Raw genomic sequence first — 24,696 nt, forward strand, 5'->3', positions numbered from 1 at the left:
TACCTAAAACAGCTTCTTTCAGCTCAGTGGAGGCATTGAAGGCTGCTGCAGCTGCGGCTGCCATATTCTCGGACTCCATCGCTTCCTCTGCCAGGGTCCTGCACCCAAACAAGCATCAGCAATTACAAAAACGCCACATTTTGTGTATAAATGTGGCCAACGCATGGCATTCCACTTGATTTTGGCTGAACTGAATCCCTAGTTTACCTGAGACAAGAAATACACCTTAACTGCCCGATTTATAGACAGGAAAGTTATCCAGAAATTAACAGCCATTGTCAATGAATGAAACATTTCATTTATTGTATTTTAGACACACTCCATTGTCTGATTCGTTTTCCACATAATAGCCTCCTTTATTTAAAGGGAACCTAAGCTGAGAAGGATATGGATTTTTCCTTTTAAAATAATACCAGTTGCCTGACTCTCCTGCTGAGCCTGTGTCTCTAATACTTTTAGCCACAGCCCCTGAACAAGCATGCAGATCAGGTGCTCAGACTGAAGTCAGACTGGATTAGATGCATGCTTGTTTCAGGTGTGTGATTCAGCCACTACTGCAGCCAAAGAGATCAGCAGGACTGACAAGCAACTGGCATTGTTTAAAAGGAAACATCCATATCCCTCTCAGTTTAGGTTCCCTTTAAAGAGACTCCGTAACAAAAATTGCATCCTGTTTTTTATCATCCTACAAGTTCAAAAAGCTATTCTAATGTGTTCTGGCTTACTGCAGCACTTTATACTATCACAGTCTCTGTAATAAATCAATGTATCTTTCCCCTGTCAGACTTGTCGGCCTGTGTCTGGAAGGCTGCCAAGTTCTTCAGTGTTGTGGTTCTGCTATGAACTCCCCCTTCCAGGCCCCTCTATGCACACTGCCTGTGTGTTATTTAGGATTAGAGCAGCTTCTCTCTTCTCTCTTATCTTTTACAAGCTGGATAAATCGTCCTCTGAGCTGGCTGTGCTTTCACATACTGAAGAATTACAGACAATGGCAAAGCTGTTTGCAGGAAGAAACGCGCAGCCTGAGGGCTCTTTTCCACTATGAAATGCAATCGCGATTGCGATCGCGATTGCGATCGCAATCGCGTTTCAATTTCCACCATGCGTTTGCGATTGCGATTGAGCTACTATACTCATAGTGCAGCTCAATCGCATACAAAATGCGGCAGGACGACGATTGCGCTTTGACCAAAATCGCATCGCAATCGGATCGCACTAATGGAAATTACTGCTGCAGTTTCCATTATTTTAATGTACCTTGCGATTTGCGATCAGAAGCAAATCGCAAATCGCAGGCTAGTGGAAAAAGGCCCTAAAACTTCATTGCATGAGAACAGGGGGAAAGAAACACACAAATGATCTCTTGAGATTCAAAAGGAAGGCTGTATAGAGCCTGCTTATGTATGGATGTATTTTCTATGTGTGGACATACTGTACATCAACCTACTTCCTGTTTTGGTGGCCATTTTGTTTGTTTATAAACAAACTTTTTAAAACTGTTTTTAACCACTTTTAATGCGGCGAGGAGCGGCGAAATTGTGTCAGAGGGTAATAGGAGATGTCCCCTAACGCACTGGTATGTTTACTTTTGTGCGATTTTAACAATACAGATTCTCTTTAAGTGTTTATCATATATTTTTGCAAGGTTTTCAATCCCTTTGTTGTAGTAGAATCATACTCATCACCTTTGAGTTGAAGATATTGGGGATGGGGGTTCATGTTAATGCTGCTGAACAAACAGTTACTTGGGTTCTGTAGTCATGTGACAAACATTGCAAGGAGATAAGAGGTTAGCAGCCGTTTGCATTTATCTGCCATGCAAGGTAGTATTTTTTCTGTGTAATTGAGCTTGCATCTGTCATGCTAGGTACACACGATACAATTTTCTGTCAGATTGATTTTTTCCAACATGTCTGATCTTAATTTCAATTGATTTTCCATAGAAGTGAATGGAAATCGATCATAAAATCGATCAAAATTAAAGATCAGACAAGTGGGAAAACATTGATCTGGCAGGTATCGTTTGTACCTAGCATTACTTTTTAGCACTCTGCAGTTGAAAAAGTACTAAAAGGTAGGTGAAACAAGTACTGTCAAAATTATTTTATTTTCTTGCTTGCAGGTGACTTAACTGACATTTTATTGCCGAGGTGTGAAAATATCACCTAGGAGAAAACTTGAATTGCATATGGCCCAATTTACTGTAAATTTAAGTTAGTAGTCAATATTATCACATTATTATAATTATTCTGTAATGATATACAGTAGTGCTGACAACTTCAGCAGGGCTATACAGGGTCACTTACTGTGGGCAGCACTCAGAGGAGCTCACCATGTAAACCCTAACATAGTCCAAGTGTAATGTCCCTTAACGGTACAATTTTTTTTGAATGCTTGTATTTAGATTGGATTTTTCAGATCGTATTCTATGAAAACACAGAACCTTTAGGCTGGTTTCCCACCAGGACGTTGCGTTTTAGGGGACGTTATGGTCGCATAACGTGCCCCAATCGCAACACCTGGTGCTCTCTAATGTGGACGTCAGAGTGAGCCACGTTGTGCAGCTCACTCTGGCGTCCGTGATGCCGTGATGCGCACTCTTGGACGCATGCGGCATCACGTGGTCCTGCCCGGCCAATCGCCGCACAGAGCGGCCGCTCCAGGAAGTAAACACTGCACGCTGAGTGCAGTGAATATTAATTAGCCATGTGCTTGGCCGCTCTCCGCTCCTCCCCAACATTACAACGCATGTGCAAGCAGTCTAACGCGGCTCTGCCGCTTATGAAGTACTGCATGCAGTACATTCTGTTATGGCGCAGCGTTACTGAGTAACGCAACGTGGGCACTGTGAACAGCCCATTGATTTTTCATTGCTGTGCGGTGGGGTGCGTTACAGGCTGCTCTAACGTGCGCCTGTAACGTCCCACTGTGAAAGCAGCCTAAAGGCTCCTGAACACATTATCAATCTCTACCTTAAAGAAAACCTGTAATTTAAAAAAAAAAACTCTGGGAGATACACACCTCGGGAGGGGGAAGCCACTGGGTCCTAAAGAGGTTTTCCTGTCCTCCTCTGTCTCAAGGGGGCAGTGCCAGAAGCCCCCGAACAGTGGGCATGTAAATATTTACCTTCCCCAGCTCCAGGGCAGGTGCAGTAGCGGCTCTCCACTCGGGCCCAGGTGGAAATAGCCTGATCAGTCCGCTGTACTGCGCAGGCGCGAGTTGCCTGTGCCTGCACAGTACATCGAACTGATCGGGCTCAGCTATTTCCACAGGAGCCCATTGGGAAGCAGCTATTGCACCTGCGCTGGAGCCGGGGAAGGTAAATATTGCAGGCGACAGTCAACTTTCCTTGTCGGCTGTGGTTTCAGGGGTGCCACCGTGGGACGGGGGAAGCCTTGATAGGATCCAGAGGCTTCATCCTACCAAGGTAAGTACCCACAGGGAACATTTGTCATTACAGATTCTCTTTAAAAAATGGCCAATTGGCGTGGTGGATTTCTTCATTCGTTCGCAGTTAGTCTAGATATGATCACAAGTTGGAGTCTTTATAATAGTGTAAATCAATGAAATATGATCTTTTCTTTCAATCTGAATGATCTCACCAAAAATATGGTTATTTGTTACAAATTGCACCATTAATGAGCACCTATAATCTAATTTCTTTGGGGAACCAATTCATGAATCTGGATGTTTTTGGGGTGTGGAAGAACACCAGAGTGCCTGGAGGAAACCCACAGAGACACGAGGAGAACATACAAATATTATGCAGATTTTGTCCTGGCCCAGAATAGAGCGCTGCAAGGTGAGAGTGCAATCCATTACGTCAGATGCCTGGAAATGGTGAAAGCGGGTCAACGGGCGCAGCTTAGCTTAGTAAGGGCTCAGACACACTATTAAGCGCTTTTCTGAGCGCCTGCAATTGATTAGCGCTTTCTGAGTACTTTTTAAAAAAAAATCGATCCCATTCACTTTCATTAGAATCGCGGCATTACGTCACAGGGTTTGGACACAGGTTAAGTTTAAAGGACAACTGAGGTGATAAGAATATGGAGGCTGCCATATTTTTTTTTCCTTTTAAACAATACCCGTTGCCTGGCTGTCCTGCTGGTCTATTTGGCCGCAGTGATGTCTGAATCACACCGGAAGCAAGCATGCAGCTAAGCTTGTCAGATCTGACAATATTGTCAGAAACACCTGATCTGCTGCATGTTTGTTCAGGGTCTATGGCTAAAAGTATTAGAGGCAGAGGATCAGCAGGGCAGCCAGACAACTGGTATTGCTTAAAAGGAAATAAATATGGCAGCCTCCATATCCCTCTCGCTTCAGTTGTCTTTTAAAAGAGACTATAAGAATGTGAATGTGAAGGTTTCGGTGTGTCTAAGCCCTGGGCTGCTCTACATTCTGCGTGGTGTGACTGTTCTGGAGAGAGGAATATGCCAGCGTTCCCCAGCTGGGGGTGTTTGATGTCAGCCCTGTGAGGATGTCTCAGGAGTTGGTCCTGGTCTGTTGCCATGACGAAGCAGTAGGAGGCAGATGGGTTACCTCCTCCGCCTACTGCTAGCTCCACAGAGCCGGTTCAGGATGACAGAGATCCTCGAAGACACTTGCTCTGACAGACACGGCTGTATATCGGACTGTGGGATATCCCCCACCGTGCAACGCGGACTGTGAAAGTTCAGTGCAGTCATGGGAATCAAACCCTTTAGTTTGATACAAGTTTTCTCACTGATCTAAACAGTTCTACAGCTGACCACACCCACTACCAGACAGCAAGCCAATCACGCTCAAGATGGATACTCTGCCATCAAACGGGCAACCGGGAAGTAGCGATGGATGAGTCACACTGCAGCCTCAATTCTAATGATGTGTTAACGAGTTTAGTCTGATTCTAAGAAACCTGCTGCTATTAAAGCACACCTGAACATTAAAAAAAGGGGGATATTTTTGTACCTGGGGCTCCTGCCAACTGTCAGGTCCTTTGGGTCCCCTTTTGTTGCTGCCAGCAGCAAAATATCAGCGCCCACTGAACATTCGCGGTCCCGTTTGTGTGTTTCTTTGAACAAACTGCCATTGCTGGTAGAGTTCTGTGCATCTGCGGTTCTCAAAGGAATGAAACGCAGATGGGCAGAATGCTCCTGGCGACGGGAGTGCAATTCGATGGAGGAGGCATATGGAGGGGATTGTGCATGTGCAGTAGGCACAACTTACGTTCCAGCCACAGATATGTGGGAGCTGACAGTGGTGCAACAGAGGAGACCCAGAGGGATCTGAGGGACCTGACATACCACAGGGTGCTGGGAGGAGCTCCAGGTACGAAAAAAATCTTTTTGTTTTGTTTAGTAAGCCAGCACCTATTCAGTGAGGCGACCTCGGGCAAGACTCTAAGGCCAGAAACCCACTAGGAGCGATTTTCTGAGCGATTTGAAAACTCTTGCTAATGTAATGCTATGGATGTGATCCCACTTGAGCGATTTGATTTTATAAAAATCCTCCATAGCATTGCATTAGCAAGAGCTTTTTCAAATCGCTCCCAGTGGGTTTCTGGCCTAACACTACTGCCTACAGCACAGAACACTGAGGCCGGGCACACACTAGGTGTTGCGTGAAAGGTTGCGTTTTGTTGCATATGCCTTTGTGCGTTTGAATTGAGTTTTGAGTGTGTTTCGCACACCCATTTTTCTTGTGTTTTAATGCATTTGCGTTTCGCACATAAAATTCGCATATGTGGTTTTGAATGTATGCAGTTTTTATATGCATTTTATGCAAATCACTAGGAAATCAACAGGAGGTAGAAATACATCATCAAACTTGTTTTAAAAAAATGCATACAAAACACAATACCTCTGTGTCACTACTGACATACATTAGTTGCGTTATAGATGCGTTTTGGAAAAATATCCAGTAAGTTCAGTGTTTTTAAAAACGCACATTGCAGAATACAAACATATGTGTTTTTTTATGCGGCCCATTGACTTGCATTATGTGTGTTTTTGCTGCGTTTTCAGCAACGCTAACGTTTCTGCCCGTCTTCCTACCCTGAAACCGCACAAAGTGTACAGTGCCATCTTGTGGTCATTTAGCATACATACAGTTTAGGCATTAAAGGGAAGGTTCAAGCAAAATAAAAAAATGAGTTTTACTTACCTGGGGTTTCTACCAGCCCCATGCAGCCATCCTGTGCCCTCGTAGTCACACACTGCTGCTCCAGTCCCCCGCTGGCAGCTTGCCGACCTTGGAGGTCGGGGACCGCATTGCGTACGTTTTTACGCATTCCCGCTAGTGCAGGAACATTAACACATAAATTTTTACGCGTTACTGGTTTGTAATGCGTAAAAGTGTATGTGTTAATGTTCCTGCACTAGCAGGAATGCGTAAAAATGTATGCAATGCATCCCGCCCACCTCCGAGGTCGGCAAGCTGCCAGCGGGGGACTGGAGCAGCAGTGAGTGACTACGAGGGCACAGGATGGCTGCATGGGGCTGGTAGAAGCACCAGGTAAGTGAAACTCATTTTTTTATTTTCCTTGGACATTCCCTTTAAAGCAGTTGCATTTACAGTACCCGTGGCGTAGCAATAGGGGTTGCAGAGGTAGCGACCGCATTGGGGCCCTTGGGTCAGAGGGGCCCTCCCTCAAGCACAATATTAGCTCTCTATTGGCCCTTTGCTGGCAATAAATAAATCACTTCTATAGATGCTTTAAATAGTAGTAATCATTAACAAACTGTTTCCCATCCCCTAATTGCACCTCAGACACTGTGGAAATCCTTGGCAGGTTTTGGTGCGCCGTATCAATAATTATGTATACAGTGCTTGGGGGGCCCCATGTAAAATTTCCCCCGGGGGCCATAGCTCCTTCGCTACGCCACTGTACAGTACTGTATATTAACTCTAACGCTCCCACTCCAGTGTGTTGGTTCCTCAGGCACAGTACTGTGTTTTGCTAGCTCATCATTGGGCCTTGGCCCTCATTTCTGAGATTCTGTCCGCATGCCTTGACTTTCAACCATTAATAAATGTATACAGCAGCCAAAGAATACACCTGTCACAGTAAACACCCCCAGACAGGCAGCAATGTTCTGCAAGCACATCCCTACCTGTTAGTGGTCACAAGCACGGCTTTCACCTCCTCCATACCGCTTCCGTCCATTATGCTGTCTGGTGTGGTCACCACCACCACCTCCTCCACGTGAACGCTGACATCAGGAGTGGCCATGGTGGCTGCGATCAGTGGGCAGGAAGAGCCACACAGAGCTCCTTAGTAAAAAGAGACAATGGGATCATGTTACTGCCCAGACAGAAGCAAGCAGTGGCAGATCTGATCAGCAAATACATATAGAATGTACTTAAAGTGGACCCGAGATAAACTTCTACTCATTGCATAATTGTGCCCCTTACATATAGTTTATAGGACATTCCTAAAACCAAGTCCATTTTTTTGGTTTGTTTTAATACCCTAATTCCCTATACACTAAACAAGCCTTGCCCACAGCTCCTCCAGCGCCTAGGCATTCTGTGTCCCATGTAGCAAGTGCTCATGGGAGCCTAGTCTGGGGAGGAGGAAGTTTTTCCAGAAGAAGGAGGAGGCATGACCAGACAGAGATTTCAGAAGCAAGGGGGCGAAGAAGGGAGTGGAGTTTTCACAGGCTGAGGGCTGGAGATGCAGAGCAGCTTGGCTGTGTAATGATGACAAGCAGAACATGGCCACTCTCATTGTATCACAGGAAGAAATAATCATATACTGTTGAAGCTGTTTGCAGCTAGACTTGCTGTGTGAACGATCTATCGAATTATTAAAACTTTCAATTATTGTCTGAAATCGGTTGAATGGATCGACTGGGATTTTCATGCTGAAATCTACTCCGTGCAGTCTGTGGGCAGACAACAGATCCCTCTCTGCTCAGGTTCAATCAGAGAGGGATGTATCTGATGGTTGATCTGGCAAAACATCAAGCAATGTATGGCCAGTTTAATCATTTAGCCATAGACCCTAAACAAGCATGCAAATCAGGTGTTTCTGACCAGATTTGCTGAATGTGATTCAGACACTCCTGATCAGGGCCGTATTTAGGGGCGGGGGATGTGGGCGTTTGTCCAGGGCGCGGATAAGAAGGGGACGCAGTGCAGGAGGGGGAAGCAGCAGGCACACACAGCCGCGGGGAGGGGGTCCTACCTCCCCCACCTCGGGCTCCTTTTCAGTACTCCCGCCTCCAGAAATTAGAACAGCAGGCAGGGAGCACAGACCCAGCTCTTCTGGACTCCATGTGATGGAGCCCCACGTGCCGCCGATCTTCTCTGTCTTCAACACCGCTCACTCTACTTCAACTACTCTACTTCCTGTTAGTGGAAGTAAAGTGAGTGGTGCTGGAGACAGAGAAGACCACTGGCACGTGGAGCTCCATCACATGGAACTCGGAAGAGGCAGGTCTGTATTCCCTGCCCCCAGTGCCCAATGTGCCAATTTCTGGAGGGAGGAGCACTGAAGGGGGCCCTGGGGTGAGGGAGTCGGGTGTATTTCCACATTGCTGTGTGTGCTCTCTCTTGTGTTATAATCCTGAGGGCACCTATACCAGGCTACCTATACTGGGGGCACCTATACCAGGCTACCTGTACTGGGGGTTGTCATGATATCGCAGCTAGTTATGATGTTGGGATAATACAGAAGCCATATTTTCCCATTATTATGGCTGCTGTGTATTATGTCACATGGGTATGGCTGAAGGAAGGGGTTACCTTGAGTTGCTAGCTTCAGGCAAGGAAATGGCTCATTAGGCCACTAGCCAGTCACCTTTGATCTGCTGTCTCAGATGCGATTGTCTGTGAAACTACATTTGCATTCAGTTCCTCTGGGTACAGGTAATTGCATGGCAGCTTCCGCCTTTTGGTTGCATTGCTTTGAACTTTGTGTATATGTAAACAAGCCCAAAATACAATCCAGACTAGACAGTTGGAAGGTGACACAGGAACATTTGAAGTTTACATATAACAGCCTGCTGGAAGTGGTTTTGAAATCTCTGCAAACTTCAAAAGCTGAGACAGGGAAGCTTTGAAGTTGCATATCACAGAAAGGATATGACGCGCGTTATGTAGGAAATTGGATTATTCCTGGGTATGGACATTTGAGTGGCCCCGGGCCACACAATGGACTATATAAGTGGCCCAGGATAGTCACAACTGGTAGTTCTCTGGGGGTAGCAACACGCTAGGATTAACCTGGTCTGACCAGAACTGCGTCCCCCTTGCAACAACGCTCAGATCTATATGCTGGTATGTTTATTCCCGTTTATTTTATGCAAACTGTCTTGTGTGTATCTTTTGTAATCTTTGTAACTTTTATTTTAATTTTTACTTTCTTTTCTGTAAATCTTGTGCATATATTATTTTCTGCATTGTTCCACTTTTTTCCTGGAATATTAAATCGTTATTTAATAAGTTTGACTTCTGCTGTACTAAGCCTAGAGAGACTGCAGTGTAACTTGCATTACAAGATTCAGTGCCTGATTGTGCCTGGCTACTGTACGATTGTAGTGTGTGTGTGTGTGTGTGTGTGTGTGGCGGTTCCTGACATCGTAGAATCGTGGAAGTGTCTTGCAGCAGCTAGTGGTGGCAGTGAGAAGTGCTTTCAGGGGCGACAGCCTTGCTGTAGCTTGACTAAGGCTGCTTCTCTCTCGATCTGGTCAAACCCGCAGTCGGGAACCGTATCTGCAGGCTTGCCGCGGGGACGGTTCCTGACAGGGGTACCTATACCAGGTCACCTATACTGGGGGCACCTATACTGGAGTCACCTATACCAGGCTACCTATACTGGGGACACCTATAGCTGGCTAACTATACTGGAGTCACCTATACTAGGCTACCTATACTGGGGGCACCTATAGCTGGCTACCTATACTGGGGACACCTATAGCTAGCTTACTATACTGGAGTCACCTATACTAGGCTACCTATACTGGGGGCACCTATAGCTGGCCACCTATACTGGCGCGGGTAGCACCGATACAGCCGTCCCTGGGTCTCCACACTGAATAATTAGGTGAGCCTTGCGTTTTCTTCTTCCAACTCTGCCTCCATCTTCCTTCACTATTTATCTTTCTCCATTTCTTCTACTTCACCTTCCGCACCTGTTTACTTCTATCTAAATCCTCAGCTATCTTTGGCAACATTGATCACTTCATTTTTCGTACCCACTGCTCAATATTGCAATTCAGCATTGTATTTCATGTTTGATAGAATTATTCACATTTTGTGGTGTTCGCACGATACCCCTTATTTACTTATATAGTAATCCAGTATAGTCACTATCTGTGCTTTATCACTTAGTGTTGCAGATGTTGGTAATTGAGAGAATTTTATATCCAGGCAGGATTGGTATGTGTGCATTCACCTAGATCTGGCTGGGCGCAGTGTCAGTTTACATATTCAGTTACTTTTGGCAATACTCCTGACACTGCAATATTGACCACAGTCTTTTTTTTTGGGGGGGGGGGGGGGGGGGGGGGGAGATGCACATATACCATATATATTTATAATATTTTTAACTTAGCAAGAGCTCAGGCAGGTTATTGATTATATGAGGGGCCTATGACCTAGGCACGGCTGTTTTGCTTTTAATTTTTGTAGTTGGCATTTATATAGACTTTTTGCATTTACCTTTTGGCTTCTTGATTATCTATTTTCCCTTATGAAATATGGTACTGTTGGTATTGAAAATATAGGGGAGTCTCTTTTTCATGGACCAAACGTACGTAAGTGCGTGAGAAACCACTATGCAGCTCATCTCCTCTCCTCTGGTGGCAGAGAACCACGACATGTCCCTTTTGACAATGGTTGTGCTCAGATGCAACTCCATGGGGGGGGGGGGGGGGGGGTTGCCTGTCCAGCATCTGAACAGTGCAGCAGAGCAGCTAACAGGCAGTGAATTGCCCATCTGAACGAGGCCTACGTGGTGTGAACAAGGCCTTTTCAACACTAATCCATTCACTGGCGGGTAACTTTATCCACCTATCTACCGCATCTTGTAAGAAGCCCTGCGAAACAGCTGTGTCCTACATCCGCACAGGGATAAGTGACATGCTAATCATTTAAAGGTGATGCACACTAAAGGTGCGTACACACATGCGACTATAGTCGTTTGTAACGATCGTTCCCCGATCTTTACCAACGACGATCGTTACAAAAAACGAACCACCGACTATTAAGGCAAACGACGAACGAGCCAAATCGCTACAAAAGAAAGTTCTGTCTCGGCGGATTTTAACCAACGACGATCGTTTGCAAAAGTAGTACATCGTTGGAAACGATCGTTCGTACTAGGCTTGACATGCGCATTTCACTATTTCTCCATGAAACTTCTCATTTTTATGCGCAGGCGCAATAGTTGCTTTCTGTGATGTAACGTTCGTTCTAACGATCAGATCGTTACACACATTTTAAAACTACCTTTACTTAGGTCGTTCTTTCATCAATTAAAAGTTCGTTCGTCGTTCTTAACGAACGATCGTTGTCGCATGTGTGTACATAGCATTAGACAGATTGGAAATGAACTGAATAAGAACAGCAGCTGCTGTCTTATATTGGACAGGTCCCTAAGCTACATATAGTTGTTTAAAATCTGCCTCAGCTTGAAATTATTAGCATGTCATTGAGGCTTGGATCAATCGCTCAGCATTTCTGCTAGCATTTTGTAAGGGCTGGTTCACATGGGCGTTTTTTGCGGCGTTTAACGTGGCAGTATTTGGGATATACCGCCATCCCATGCAAGTGAATGGAAGCGTTTAGAGCTGGCTTTTGCAGGCTTCCATAAAAGCCTATTGAAACAAACAGAGAACGAAAACCAGTATATGCTGCTCAAAAAACTGCACTTTATTCCATGAAAGCCTGACAGTTGATTGCAGCGTTGCATCTCGTCTCGAAAGCAACATGCAGCTTTCAGAGGCGATAAAGTGTAGGGACCCAAACAACTAGCCTTGAAGGCTTTGCAAAAGCCTTCAAAAGCTAGCGTCTAAACGCCGGCATTTGAACGCAGCGCTGAGCGAAAGGCTGTGTGAACTAGCCCTTAAAGAAAACCTGTAACTTTAAAAAAGTTCCCTTGGTGGGTACTCACCTCTGGTGGGGGAAGCCTCCGGATCCTATCGAGGCTTCCCCCGTCCTCCTCGTTCCCACAGCGGTCTCGCTGTGCCACTCCGAACAGCGGAGAAGTAAACATTTACCTTCCCGGCTTCAGCGCAGAAGCAGTATCGGCTCTCCGCTCGGAGATAGGCGGAAATAGCTGATCGCTGTCGGTCCGCTCTACTGCACGGGTGCAAGTCTCCTGCGCCTGCGTAGTAGAGCGGACTTGACGGGGATCGGCTATTTTCGCCTATCTCCGTGCCGAGAGCTGCAACAGCGCCCCCCACAGGAGCCAGGGAAGGTAAATATATCAGTGCTTATCAGCGCTTGTCGAGGGAGGATTCCGAGACACTTCGGGGGAGCCAGCGCTGGACTGCCTGCAGCTACAGGGATGGGGGGAGCTTCATTGGGACTCTGGGACTTCCCCCTCCTGAGGTGAGTACCCCCCAGGGGAACTTTTTTTGTTACAGGTTCTCTTTAAGCAGCGATTCCTAACTTTTTTGTAGCAATTTTATTTTACTGGTAGAGGTTGCGAAAGTGATTGTGATTATGATTCCAATATTTGGTGGTTCTGGTAGTAAAATTGCTGCAAAATTGCTTTTGTACAGTGATTGAAAAGTGATTTTACAGCAATTCTATAATTAAAGAGGAACTGTAGTGAAAATAACATAATGAATAAAATTGTTTAAGATTTACAATATTCATTTATAGATTATTTAGTCAGGTTTGTATTATAAAATCTTTCCTCTCCTCGATTTACATTCTGAAATTTATCACAGGTGGTGACATCTTTAGTTCTGCCAGGTGATCTGTGCGGAATGTTCGTTCGGCCCAGTGCACACCAAAACAGCTAGCAGATCCACAAAACGCTAGCGGTTTTGGGTGCGGAGTATGAGATAAAGGCGCAGTGCACACCGAATGGATTTGGATGCGATCCGCGTGGCTATTGTATTTCAATGGGCTGGTGCACACCGGCGGTTTGAGTTTTTTTGCAAAGGAGGCACGTTTTCGATTTGCTACAAACCTCAAACCGCCGGTGTGCACCAGCCCATTCAATTACATTAGCCAAGAAGATTTTCAGGCGGATGCGGCCGGCGTATCCGCTCGGTGTGCACTGGGCCTTACTGAGAGTTCTCTGCACAGAGGGAGATGCTGCTTATTTCCCACAATGCAATAAGGTTCACAGACAGCAAACTGTCAGGACCATGGTCATGACATCACACTGTGGGAGGGGTTTCACCACAATATCAGCCATACAGAGCCCCCTGATGATCTATTAGAGAAAAGGTAAAGATTTCTTGTGGAAAAGAGGGTATCGGCTACTGAATGGAAGAAAGTTAAATCCTGGGTTAACGTTCCTCTTTAACACTGAATCGCAATCACTAGCAAAATGCCGCAGGCAGAGTGATTGCGATTTGGCCAAATTGCAATCACTCCAGTCGGCTCATCTCAATCCATTTTCACATCTATTTTTGGAATCGCGGAGAATGTGGCGATTCTAAATCGCTGCTGAAAGCGCTCTAGTGTCTAACCACCCCTAAATGTAGGAAAATCACTGAGCTGAGATAGTGTTTGCTGTTAATTTGTGCAGCACAGAAAAAATGGTGCGTTTGCACGTTGAGCAGCTGTTAAGAAACATGCCCTTTGCAGTCTGGAGGTACTATTAAAAAATGATTACACTGAGGTCGTCCTGCATAACTGAATAACCCCCCTCCCCCAGCTACTGTGACCCACCAGGCTTCCAGCAATAAATGAACGCCTTTGTATACTGTACAATGAACCAGTTATTAAAGTCTAATGCCGAACTGGCCCTTCGATCCTCCTTTGTGTGTCTGTGGACAGCCAGGCTGCTGTTTAATCTTGTTAGCCTTGGCTGACCTAGACAGGATGAAGAGGAAGTACTGGCAGCTTTCCATTAGGGGCAGCTGTTACTGGAGGAACCAGTACACCAGGTATCCCTGAATTCACCATGTGCATGAGACAAAGACAAACAACTATGCAAGTCTTAAAGGGCCAGGACACCCAAAGCATGAAATCTGTAGTTTTTAATGCATGGGCGGGCAGGCAGGTGAGCCACCTGATGGAGGGCTTGTCCCGTGACATGTAATGTGCAGTGCAATAAACTGAACGCAAGTAGACACTAGTGGTGTGATTCCTGGTCTGTGGCAGGTTTATTTGGAATAGCAAGAGATGTACCTGCGTGCAGGATTGCCACCATATCCCTTTAAAGGGGAACTGAAGAGAGAGGTATATGGAGGCTGTCATGTTTATTTCCTTTTAGACAATACCAGTTGCCGGGCAGCCCTGCTGATCCTCTGCCTCTAATACTATTAGCCATAGCCCCTAAACAAGCATGCAGCAGATCAGGTGTTTCAGACTTATAAGTCTGATCTGACAAGACTAGCTGCATGCTTGTTTCTGGTTTTAATCAGATACTACTGCAGAGAAATAGACCAGCAGGGCTGCCAGGCAACTGGTATTGATTAAAAGGAAATAAACATGACAGCCTCCATATACCTCTCTCTTCAGTTCCCCTTTAAATACCAAAACATCTAAGTTATACAGGTTCTGGGGCTAATCACACATAATCAGTGCCTAAACTGCATCTAACTAGCGGCAAGGCATGTATAATTCATATGTGCGGGTATTAACCACCCTGGCGTTCTATTAAGATCGCCAGGGCGGCTGCAGGAGGGTTTTTTTTAAATAAAAAAAAAAACTATTTCATGCAGCCAACTGAAAGTTGGCTGCATGAAAGCCCACTAGATGGCGCTCCGGAGGCGTTCTTCTGATCGCCTCCGGCGGCCAAAAGTAACACGGAAGGCCGCAATGAGCGGCCTTCCGTGTTTTGCTTACTTCGTCGCTATGGCGACAAGCGGAGTGACGTCATGGACGTCAGCCGCCTCCGATCCAGCCCTTAGCGCTGGCCGGAACTATTTGTTCCGGCTGCGCAGGGCTCAGGCGGCTGGGGGGACCCTCTTTCGCCGCTGCTCGCGGCGGATCGCCGCAGAGCGGCGGCGATCGGGCAGCACACGCGGCTGGCAAAGTGCCGGCTGCGTGTGCTGCTCTTTATTTGATCAAAATCGGCCCAGCAGGGCCTGAGCGGCACCCTCTTGCGGTAATGGACGAGCTGAGCTCGTCCATACCGCTAAGGTGGGGATGAAGTGGCAACCCTGCCTGCGTGAAGGATCAACACGGTCCTAAAACTAAGCACAAAGGCCTCAATTCACTAAGCTTAAAGAGGAACTCCAGTGAAAATAATGTAGTAAAAAAAGTGCTTCATTTTTTACCATAATTATGTATAAATGATTTAGTCAGTGTTTGCTCATTGTAAAATCTTTCCTCTCCCAGATTCACATTCTGACATTTATTACATGGTGACATTGTTACTGTGGGCAGGTTATTTAGCTGTTTCTAGCTGCTCTGCCTGTTACAGATAGCTAATAACAGCTATTTCCTGTTTCTGAACATTGTTACATTGTGGCAGTTTGCCAGCAGTACCGCGGTATTCAGAGCCTCTTGTGGGAGGGGTTTCAGCACAAAATCAGTCACACAGCGCCCCCTGATGGTCTGTTTGTGAAAATCATTGTCTTTCTCATGTAAAATGGGGTATCAGCTACTGATTGGGAAAAAGTTCAATTCTTGGTGTCTTTAATAACTCTTCAGAGCTGTTTTACAGTTATCACAATTATATCACCATAGTGATAACTGTAAAACAGCTCAGAAGAGTTATTAAAGACAGGAGTTAAGCTTAGTGAATTGAGGCCAAACTCCCAATTATTTTTCTCACAGGGATGGGGACTCGACTGGTCAGGCCGTAAATGCTGAACAGATGCGTCACTGGCTACTAGGCTAGCAGAACAGTGTGTTATGGCGCAGGAAGGATAAGGAGGCAGAATGAAATCCATCAGCAAGGCTTGGAACAGGATGATCTGGCAGCCTGAGCAAGGGGGTGGGGTGGTGGCAGCCGTTTTTCACCCCTCCACAACTTCACCCTGAGCAGTCACCTGCCCGCCTCTTAAAACAGCCCTGCACAGCAACTTTCTGCTAGGAAACAGTGTAGGTGCCCACAGGGAGGGTTCTAGGTGGCACCCCCCCCCCCCCCCCCCCCCCCTCGACATGCATACCATAGGTTGGCCACCACTGCTCTAGGGTGTGTATGAGCCTTTATTCTCATAGACCTTGAATTAAAAGGCAACTGAATAGAGAGGAATATGGAGGCTGCCATATTTATTTCCTTTTAATTGATCAAAATTGCATACATACCCTAAGTATATACACGTCATGTGCGTCTCTGTGCGTTGCGTGGCTGATCCCATTCAATGAAAGTGAATGGAACAGCCGCGCGTTTTGCTAGGAAACGCGTGCAGCATGCGTTCCCGGACCGCACAGGTCCGGAACACATGCAGTGTGAACATCAGACAGTGCACTCTATGCACTGTCTGATGTCGTGCGTGTCGGCCTCCCGCACGCGTTCCCAAAACGCGGACAGGAATGCGTGCAATGTGAACGGGGCCTAATAGAGGAAAGCCTCAGGATCCTACTGAGGCTTCCCTTGCTGATCTACAGGCCCCTGTTGTTGAGTGCGGACCCTCTCCACATCAGGGCCGCGCAGCTCTTCTTCCTGATCGCACAATAGCCACGCCTGAGCAGTACCATGGAGCCCACAGCTCCGGCTTACTGCGCATGCACGGGCCGGCTGGGTCAGCTATTGTGCGGCCACGCTGGAGCAGGAAGAGCTGAGCGCTTAGCAACGGGGGACAGCATAGCAGGGAGGGAATCCTCAATAGGATCTTAATGCTTCCCTCTCTTTAGGTAAGTATCTGATGTTGTGTACTAGAGCTTTGCCTCGCTATCCTGCTGATCCTCTGCCTCTAATACTTTTAACAATAGCCCCCGAACGAGCATGCAGTAGATCAGTTGTTCGGACATAATTGTCAGACCTGACAAGATTAGCTGCATGCTTGTTTCTGGTGTACTTTAGACTCTATTGCAGCCAAATAGACCAGCAGAGCTCCCAGGCAACTGGTATTGTTTAAAAGGAAATAAATATGGCAGCCTCAGCAAAAATGTTATTTAATTTAGTTAGTTTGCCCCCCCCTCCCAGCACTCAAGAACAGTGATATGGCCCATGGACTAAAAAGTTGAGACACCCCTACCCTAGACAGTGAAGCCTCTGTGAAGATAATAATGACGAGCTTGGATGTCAGGGCAGGATATCCCATGTGAGACAAGACAGATGATAAACTGGCAGGTGAGGTGGATTCTGCAGTGCTTCATTTAATTGTGTATGTGCTAGTTCTGTGGACATATGAGTTTATCAGTGTATGTGTACTACAGAAGTGTTGGTAATGTCTAGAACTCATGATGAAGCATGTGATCAGTTTGGTCAGGTGATAGATATGCAAGTCTCTGATTTGCTAGTCATGATCATGTACTAAAGCAAGATGTGATCACAGCAAATCTGAGCTTTGCAAATCTATCAGCTGATCAAGCAAATCACATGCTTCTCCACAAGTTCTCCTACACATGACCATCACTAATTATGTACATATGTAAATATATGTAGGCAGATGTGTATATATGTGTGCGTATGCCATACACTGTATATTTGTTTACACGTGTCTGCAAGTGCATGTGTGTGTAACTCATATTTTCATGTACATGTATGCCTTTGTGTATACTCCCTGGGTGTAAGGCCTTGTTCTCATTATGAAACATACAAGGTCGTGCATTCGCAATGCAAGTGATCACACGCCATCTGCGTTTTTCTGCCGCGCTGCTGATCCCACTCACTACAGTGTACAGAAGTAACAGACGCGCCAACAGGATAAAATATAAATCTAAAACGAAATAAGATGGAGGGTAAGGGTGGACCTAGGTAAGGGTGGACCTCCCTCCATCTTACTCCAAAAATATGCAACGCGTTTCACTCACTACAGTGAATGGGTTAGCGTTGCATTTTGACCAAAAATGTGTGCAATATTGCTATGCACTGCTGCACAGCATATAAGTGAGAATGCAACATGTATAGTGTGAACAAGACTTTAGCGTTCATACTTTCTGGTCATGCTGTGAAACTTGAAGGACCATTTCTTAAAGTGGATCTGAACTCTTGCACAGGACATAAGGGAAAGAAATGCACCTTGTGTATATTTAGAGAGTTTAGCCTGTCTAATTCCCCCTCTGTGACTAATCACAACTGTTATTTGGTCTCTTAGCTGTGTCAACTCTGGAATTGCCTCTGCCATGGCAGAGAAGCTAATTTGTTAACACAGGATATTAATCCTATGTCTACTTCCATGAAAGCAGGAAGTAGACACTGCAATACAAAATCACTTAAAACACAACGGTATAGTTCCACCCCTCACACAATGTCACAAACCATCCACATAAATTGCAATGGGGCTTTAAATGAACAGTCAGTCTTTTATTCTTCAGTGTTCAAAATTCTAATGTCTTCAAGGTTGCGGACAAGTGAGCACAAGACCCAAATACAGGACTCCACATCATAACAAAGAACTGCCTGCCAGTTTAGGTTCCCTTCATATCTAGTTTTTTAAGTTTTTACTGTTTCATAGTCTCTGCTCAATGACACCATCACTGAAGTATGCCAGAGCTCAAATCTCTGAATTATTGACCCTTTTTATCTTTTTCCTGCTCCAGTAAGCCATTTACTGACAGGAAAGTGTTTTATGGCTGAAATTACTTATTAGTGAGGGTTATGCTATAGTCTGACCCAATTCCAACCCAGAGAGAAACTGTCACTTACATACCTGATTTTTAACCCTTTCAGGCAGAGAAAGAAAGGGAACATAGCCTAGTGATTTGTGTGCTTGGCACTGTACATACACATGTCTATCTCATCATGTCACCTCGGTTGTCTTTTAAGAATTTGAGCTGTCCAGACTCTAACAGATGCCACCATTCTGTTAATGAGAATGTGATGGGCACACTACATCTTTATTGAAAATATGCCCACTCTTGCACACTGTACACTACAGCTCCACAGAGCATGTTGGCACATTATAAATCAGTAACAGCTGGTTCAAGCAATGAAAGCTGCACATAGCATATGGGAAATGCCATTAACTGTCACAGTCGAGCATCTATGCAACCACAAATCAAACTACTTTTTACATTTAAACTCTGAGGGGACAGCAGATAGCTGGTATCAGCTATTGAAGAATCCCTGAACTGTTGGAAAGCCATCCTTGTGTCATAGTGGATATGCTAGCTGCAAACATTGATTTTGATCAGTGTGAGAACCACAACTCAGCATGGCTACCAGGGATGCACAAAACCGAATTCGGGTGAAACCCAGATAGTAGCTACCCGGATTACACCCAGTAAACCTGTTGCAAGGTGGGTAGGGGGGTCAATGTTACCTGTCTGACGTCTTCTTGGTCCATCCCTCGGCGCCTCCCACGCTGCGTTCCAATCCAGCGTCACGTGACTATACACTTCCTCCTTCAACCCAGGAGGAAGTGTTTGTACTCACGTGACGCCAGATTGGAACCCACGGTGGGAGGCGCCAAAAGCCGGACGAAGAAGACATCAGACAGGTAAGATTGACCCCCACGTTTACTGGGTGAAATCCGGATAGCTACTAGCTGGGTTTCACCCAAATCCGGTTTTGAGCATCCCTGATGGCTGCATGGTGTCAAGAAGCCAAATAACTGAATGAAAACAACTCAGCATAGTTTCAATGGTGTCATTAAGGCCTCTTTTCCACAAACAGTTGATAGGCAGTGAAAAGCCTCCCAAAAACTTTCACAACTGCTGGCTGCTGCCTGGTAACTGCTTGGTAAGCACACAGTTGAACAGTCCGTGGAAAAGAGGCCTAAGATAGGTGAGGACTATTACTCCCAGCATGGCTACATGGCGTCAGCTAGGCAGGTAAAAGGAAGGCCACAATGTTATGCTTCTACTCTATGCGAATGCCCCCCTCCCTCTAGATTGTAAGCCTTTGGCAGGGCCCTCCCTCCTTGTGCTTCATACTTGATTGTGAACTCTACCCAGAATAATGTGAACTTTTATTATTAGGACTACCACTCCAGTGTATGATCTGGCATTGTATATCTAATTGATTACCTGCATTGTGTCTGTGACCCCCTATTATCATCTGTATGCCTATATATTGTACAGCGCTGCGGAATATGCTGGCACTATACAAATCCAATAAATAATAATGCCAAATTGCTTCCATTAGGCACCATTTTTCCCCCGTATGTTAATCAGAAGCAGCCTATTGATTTCAATAAGCTTCAGCTGCACATCCGAATTCACAGGCAAGAAATCGCTGATGATCAGCTACAGTGGAAACGTAGCCTAAAGTTGGCCAAATCTCTAGCAATTTAGTAGGCTAATTCACCAACCAATTCAATAATTTAATTGAATCAAGCATGTCCCAGTATGAGCGATTGGCAATAACTGACCCATCTTATGCCTGTTTTCCACGACCAGTTGAACTGTGTGCTCAGCAAGCAGTTACTAGGCAGCAGTGAGCAGTTACTAGGCAGCAGTGAGCAGTTACTAGGCAGCAGTGAGCAGTTGTTAGAGTTTGGCAGCCATTTCACTGCCTATCAGCAGTCCATGGAAAAGAGGCCTTATGTTAGGTACACGCCATACAATTTTGTGTTAGCTAGATAATTTCCGACATGTCCGATCTTATTTTCGATTGTTTTTCTGATCGATTACTCATAGAAGTGAATGGAAATAGATAAGAAAAGATAACAGAATCGAATTTCTATCAGACAGAAAATCGACCAAAAAAAAAAAAAAACACATCGTGTGTACCCAGCATGAGTGGAGGGATTAGATTGGAAGTCCCTCTGAGAGAGTTAGGCCTCTTTTCCACAGACTATTGAACTGTGTGCTCAGCAAGTAGTGATAAGCAGCAGTGAGCAGTTTCCAGGCAGCAGCAAGCAGTTGTAAGAGTTTGAGAGGCATTTCACTGCCTATCAGTCCATGGAAAAGAGGCCTTAATTGACAATACAATCTATACAGCGATGTTGGTGCTATATAAATACTAAATAAAAAGAATAATGACGTTGACTTGCCCTTCAAGCAAAATGGAAGATATCGGTCAATTGTAAAGGTTGTTCAATTGTTAAATTGTTCAAAAATCGGTCATCAATCAAAATAGTGCGAATTCAGGGCATGGAGGCACAACATCGGTTTAGAACGGTTAGTGAAGGTGAATGGCTTAGGATATTGCTTGTAGTGGTGGGCCACTAGTCCATCAACTTTTAATCAACCACACCTTTAGGCCTCTTTTCCACGGACTGTTGATAGGCAGTGAAATGCCTCTCAAGCTCTTACAACTGCTCACTGCTGCCTAGTAACGGCGTGCAGAGCACAAAGCTAAACAGTCCGTGGAAAAGAGGCCTTATGCTGGGAATACACTGTTCGTTTTTGAGGCAAATAGATTGCTCAATAATTTCCAACCGTTCAATCGTTTCACCGCTCGATTTCTGATAGAAGTGAATGGAAAAAAAGATAAGAAAAACGAGCGGAAGATAACAGAATCAACTGCAGAATCGAGCGGCAAAATGATCGAACGTAATAGAGTGGCAGAAACGAAGTGTATGCCCAGCATTACTCAACATGCTCCCACACTGCATACAGTAAGTACTATTCAGGCGAAGAACACCATTTGTCCATGCAGGAAAGCAAGTGTTTTAATAGGCATTGTACGCTTCGCTCTGCGTTTGCAAATCTGGATATCTTGTTTGAGCTTTGAATGAGTTTGCGGTTTTAATCATCTGCCTACATGCATCAGATCAATTTTACAGAGAATATCAAATTGCTTCCATTTTGCCAAGCTTTGCACAGCTATTGGGTTGCGAATGCAATGTCCAAAAAAAGTTTAGCAGGCACCATTTTTTCCCCAGCACATTATTCAGAAGCAGCCTATTGTTTTCAATAGGCTACAGTTGCACATCCAAATTCACAAACGAGGAATCACTGCTAATCAGCTACAGTGGAAACATAACATAAAATATGGCCATACATCTTGGTAGGCAGCAGGCACAATTTATCATCCGCATAGCCTTTGAACAGCATTGTCGGCGTATGCAGGGTGAGGCATCTTTTACACTACAAATTGCAATTCAGATTTTCACTGGAAGCTAGCGACACAAGAAGAAAAATGCAAAATAAATTCAGCACGCAGGACTACGTTTTAATCACATTCAAAATTGGAATCACATGTAGTGTAAGAGACTCCTAAAGAAAGTTGCTTTTTGACTTTTAAAAGCACACAAAAATCGCATTGGAAAACACACCTATACAAAGTTTGTGCAGCCTACAGACTTACATTATATGCGACTTCACTTGCATTTTCAGCTATATGACAAAACACATGTGATCCTAAGGCCCCCCCCCCCCCCCGTTTGCACTTAGTTGGTATGAGTGTGCGTTAGTGCGCGTTTTTTTCCATAGCAGTGCATTGGGAAGAAAGTTTCAGTTAAAACGCGTTAAGTGTGAACTGTGCCATAGGAAGACATGGGCATTACTTTAAAAATCATTTTTCTTTCAGTTAGAACAGAGCAACTGATTAAGTGTAAAAGGTGTGCGCTGCGTGGTGTACTTATGCCCAGCCATGGGAGAACTACAGCTCTCAGCATGCCTGCTCTGCCCAGCCATGGAAATACTACAGCTCTCAGCGTGCCCGCTCTGCCCAGCCATGGAAGGACTACAGGTCTCAGCGTGCCCTCTCTGCCCAGCCATGGAAGGACTACAGGTCTCAGCGTGCCCGCTCTGCCCAGCCATGGAAGGACTACAACTCTCAGCGTGCCCGCTCTGCCCAGCCATGGAAGGACTACAGCTCTCAGCGTGCCCGCTCTGCCCAGCCATGGAGGGACTACAGCTCTCAGCGTGCCCGCTCTGCCCAGCCATGGAGGGACTACAGCTCTCAGCGTGCCCGCTCTGCCCAGCCATGGTGGGACTACAGCTCTCAGCGTGCCCGCTCTGCCCAGCCATGGTGGGACTACAGCTCTCAGCGTGCCCGCTCTGCCCAGCCATGGTGGGACTACAGCTCTCAGCGTGCCCGCTCTGCCCAGCCATGGCGGGACTACAGCTCTCAGCGTGCCCGCTCTGCCCAGCCATGGCGGGACTACAGCTCTCAGCGTGCCCGCTCTGCCCAGCCATGGCGGGACTACAGCTCTCAGCGTGCCCGCTCTGCCCAGCCATGGCGGGACTACAGCTCTCAGCGTGCCCGCTCTGCCCAGCCATGGCGGGACTACAGCTCTCAGCGTGCCCGCTCTGCCCAGCCATGGAAGGACTGCAGCTCTCAGCATGCCCGCTCTGCCCAGCCATGGAAGGACTACAGCCCTCAGCATGCCCGCTCTGCCCAGCCATGGAAGGACTACAGCTCTCAGCATGCCCACTCTCTATCAGTACCAGACAGCCTATAGGCAGGAGGATGAGCAGCAGACGCCATACTGCTATGTGCAGACCCTCAGCCCCCCTCCCACCACACGCAGCACGGCCCCTGGCGCACGCTGGGAGTTGTAGTGCTCCTCAGGCCCAGCTCGCCGCACCACAAGCCACGCTGGTCGCCATAGAGCTGCCGTGCGGCCACGCCGAGGTGACGCTTATAAGGCGGCCGTGCGTTCTCCCCCTCCCCCCGGCGCCGCCGTGAGCACGGCCCGCCGTCACGTCCTGACGCTCCGCAGGGACCCGGTGCGTGCTGAGGGGGAGGGGAGGCCCGTCACTCACCTGTTACGTGCTGCCGTTGCACCGCCGCTCCTGCGTCTCCCGCCCGGCCGCCGGGGATTGGGCGCCTTGTGAGGGAGGGAGGGGGGCTGGGGTGGGGGGGTGAAGGGAGAAGGCCGCGCGCGTTCACGAGATCCGGGCTGAGGAGAAAGGGTGGGGGGTGCGCGCTCACGTGACGGCTTCTAATATGGCCGGAGTTGGAGTGCTCCACTGCGCATGCGTGAGAGCTCCAGCGTCTGCCAGCTGCTATATTGCGATAAAATCAGCAGTGCCAGTCATTAGTGGTAGTGTTTATGAATAATTCAGTAGGAATCATTACAACGCACATCTATTCACCGAATTTCTTTGTGTGGTGGAAGCATGTACAGTTAGTCATTAAAGGTATCACCTAAACAACTTTTGTTGTTTTGTCTTCGGATTCTCTCCATGACTAATACAGGACCACACGCAACTGGTGGAAGCATAGCTCCCCACTGTCCCTCTTTTGGAGCCCAATCCCACTGTCCCCCTTTCTTCCTTATTTGTTCCTCTTTCAGGACTTTGTCCCTCTTTCTATGTAAATATATATATTTCTATACAAAAAAATGTATTTGACTCTAAACTGTATTCCTATCCTTTAAATTGATATATTACTAATTTTAAACTGTTAATATGAGGGAAAATGAATCAGGATAGAAAGGACCAGTGTGGTTTGAATTATAAAACAACATATTTTTCGTATGAAATCTTTATGGTATGCGTGGTCAAGGGCGTGGCTTAACCCTCCTGCGGTCTATTAAAAACCGCCAGGGGGCAGCGCAGCCGTTTTTTAATTTTTTTTTTTTTAAATCCTGTATCGAGCCTAGGGCTCGCTACAAGATAGCCGCTGTG

The 24,696-nt window shown here is 46.3% G+C and overlaps 1 protein-coding gene across 4 annotated transcripts in view; it reads right to left on the reverse strand.

Moving 5' to 3' along the window:
* GMEB2 (glucocorticoid modulatory element binding protein 2) overlaps positions 1–23,919 on the reverse strand; it is a 46,549-nt gene extending 22,630 nt beyond the window's left edge. The window contains exons 1-3 of one of the 4 annotated variants that reach the window (XM_068261968.1): positions 23,830–23,919; positions 7,095–7,254; positions 4–98 (exon numbers count right to left, since the gene is read on the reverse strand). In XM_068261968.1, the coding sequence (XP_068118069.1) occupies positions 4–98; positions 7,095–7,213 (214 nt within the window). In that variant the 5' untranslated portion in view covers positions 7,214–7,254; positions 23,830–23,919. Of the gene's footprint in view, positions 1–3; positions 99–4,542; positions 4,719–7,094; positions 7,255–22,426; positions 22,486–23,829 lie in introns of those variants that run through there. The other 3 variants (XM_068261969.1, XM_068261967.1, XM_068261970.1) reach the window with 3 other exon arrangements.
* Positions 23,920–24,696: the final 777 nt, after the last annotated feature.

The sequence above is a fragment of the Hyperolius riggenbachi genome, chromosome 12 (assembly GCF_040937935.1).
Source record: "Hyperolius riggenbachi isolate aHypRig1 chromosome 12, aHypRig1.pri, whole genome shotgun sequence".
NCBI classification, from domain to species: Eukaryota; Metazoa; Chordata; class Amphibia; order Anura; family Hyperoliidae; genus Hyperolius; species Hyperolius riggenbachi.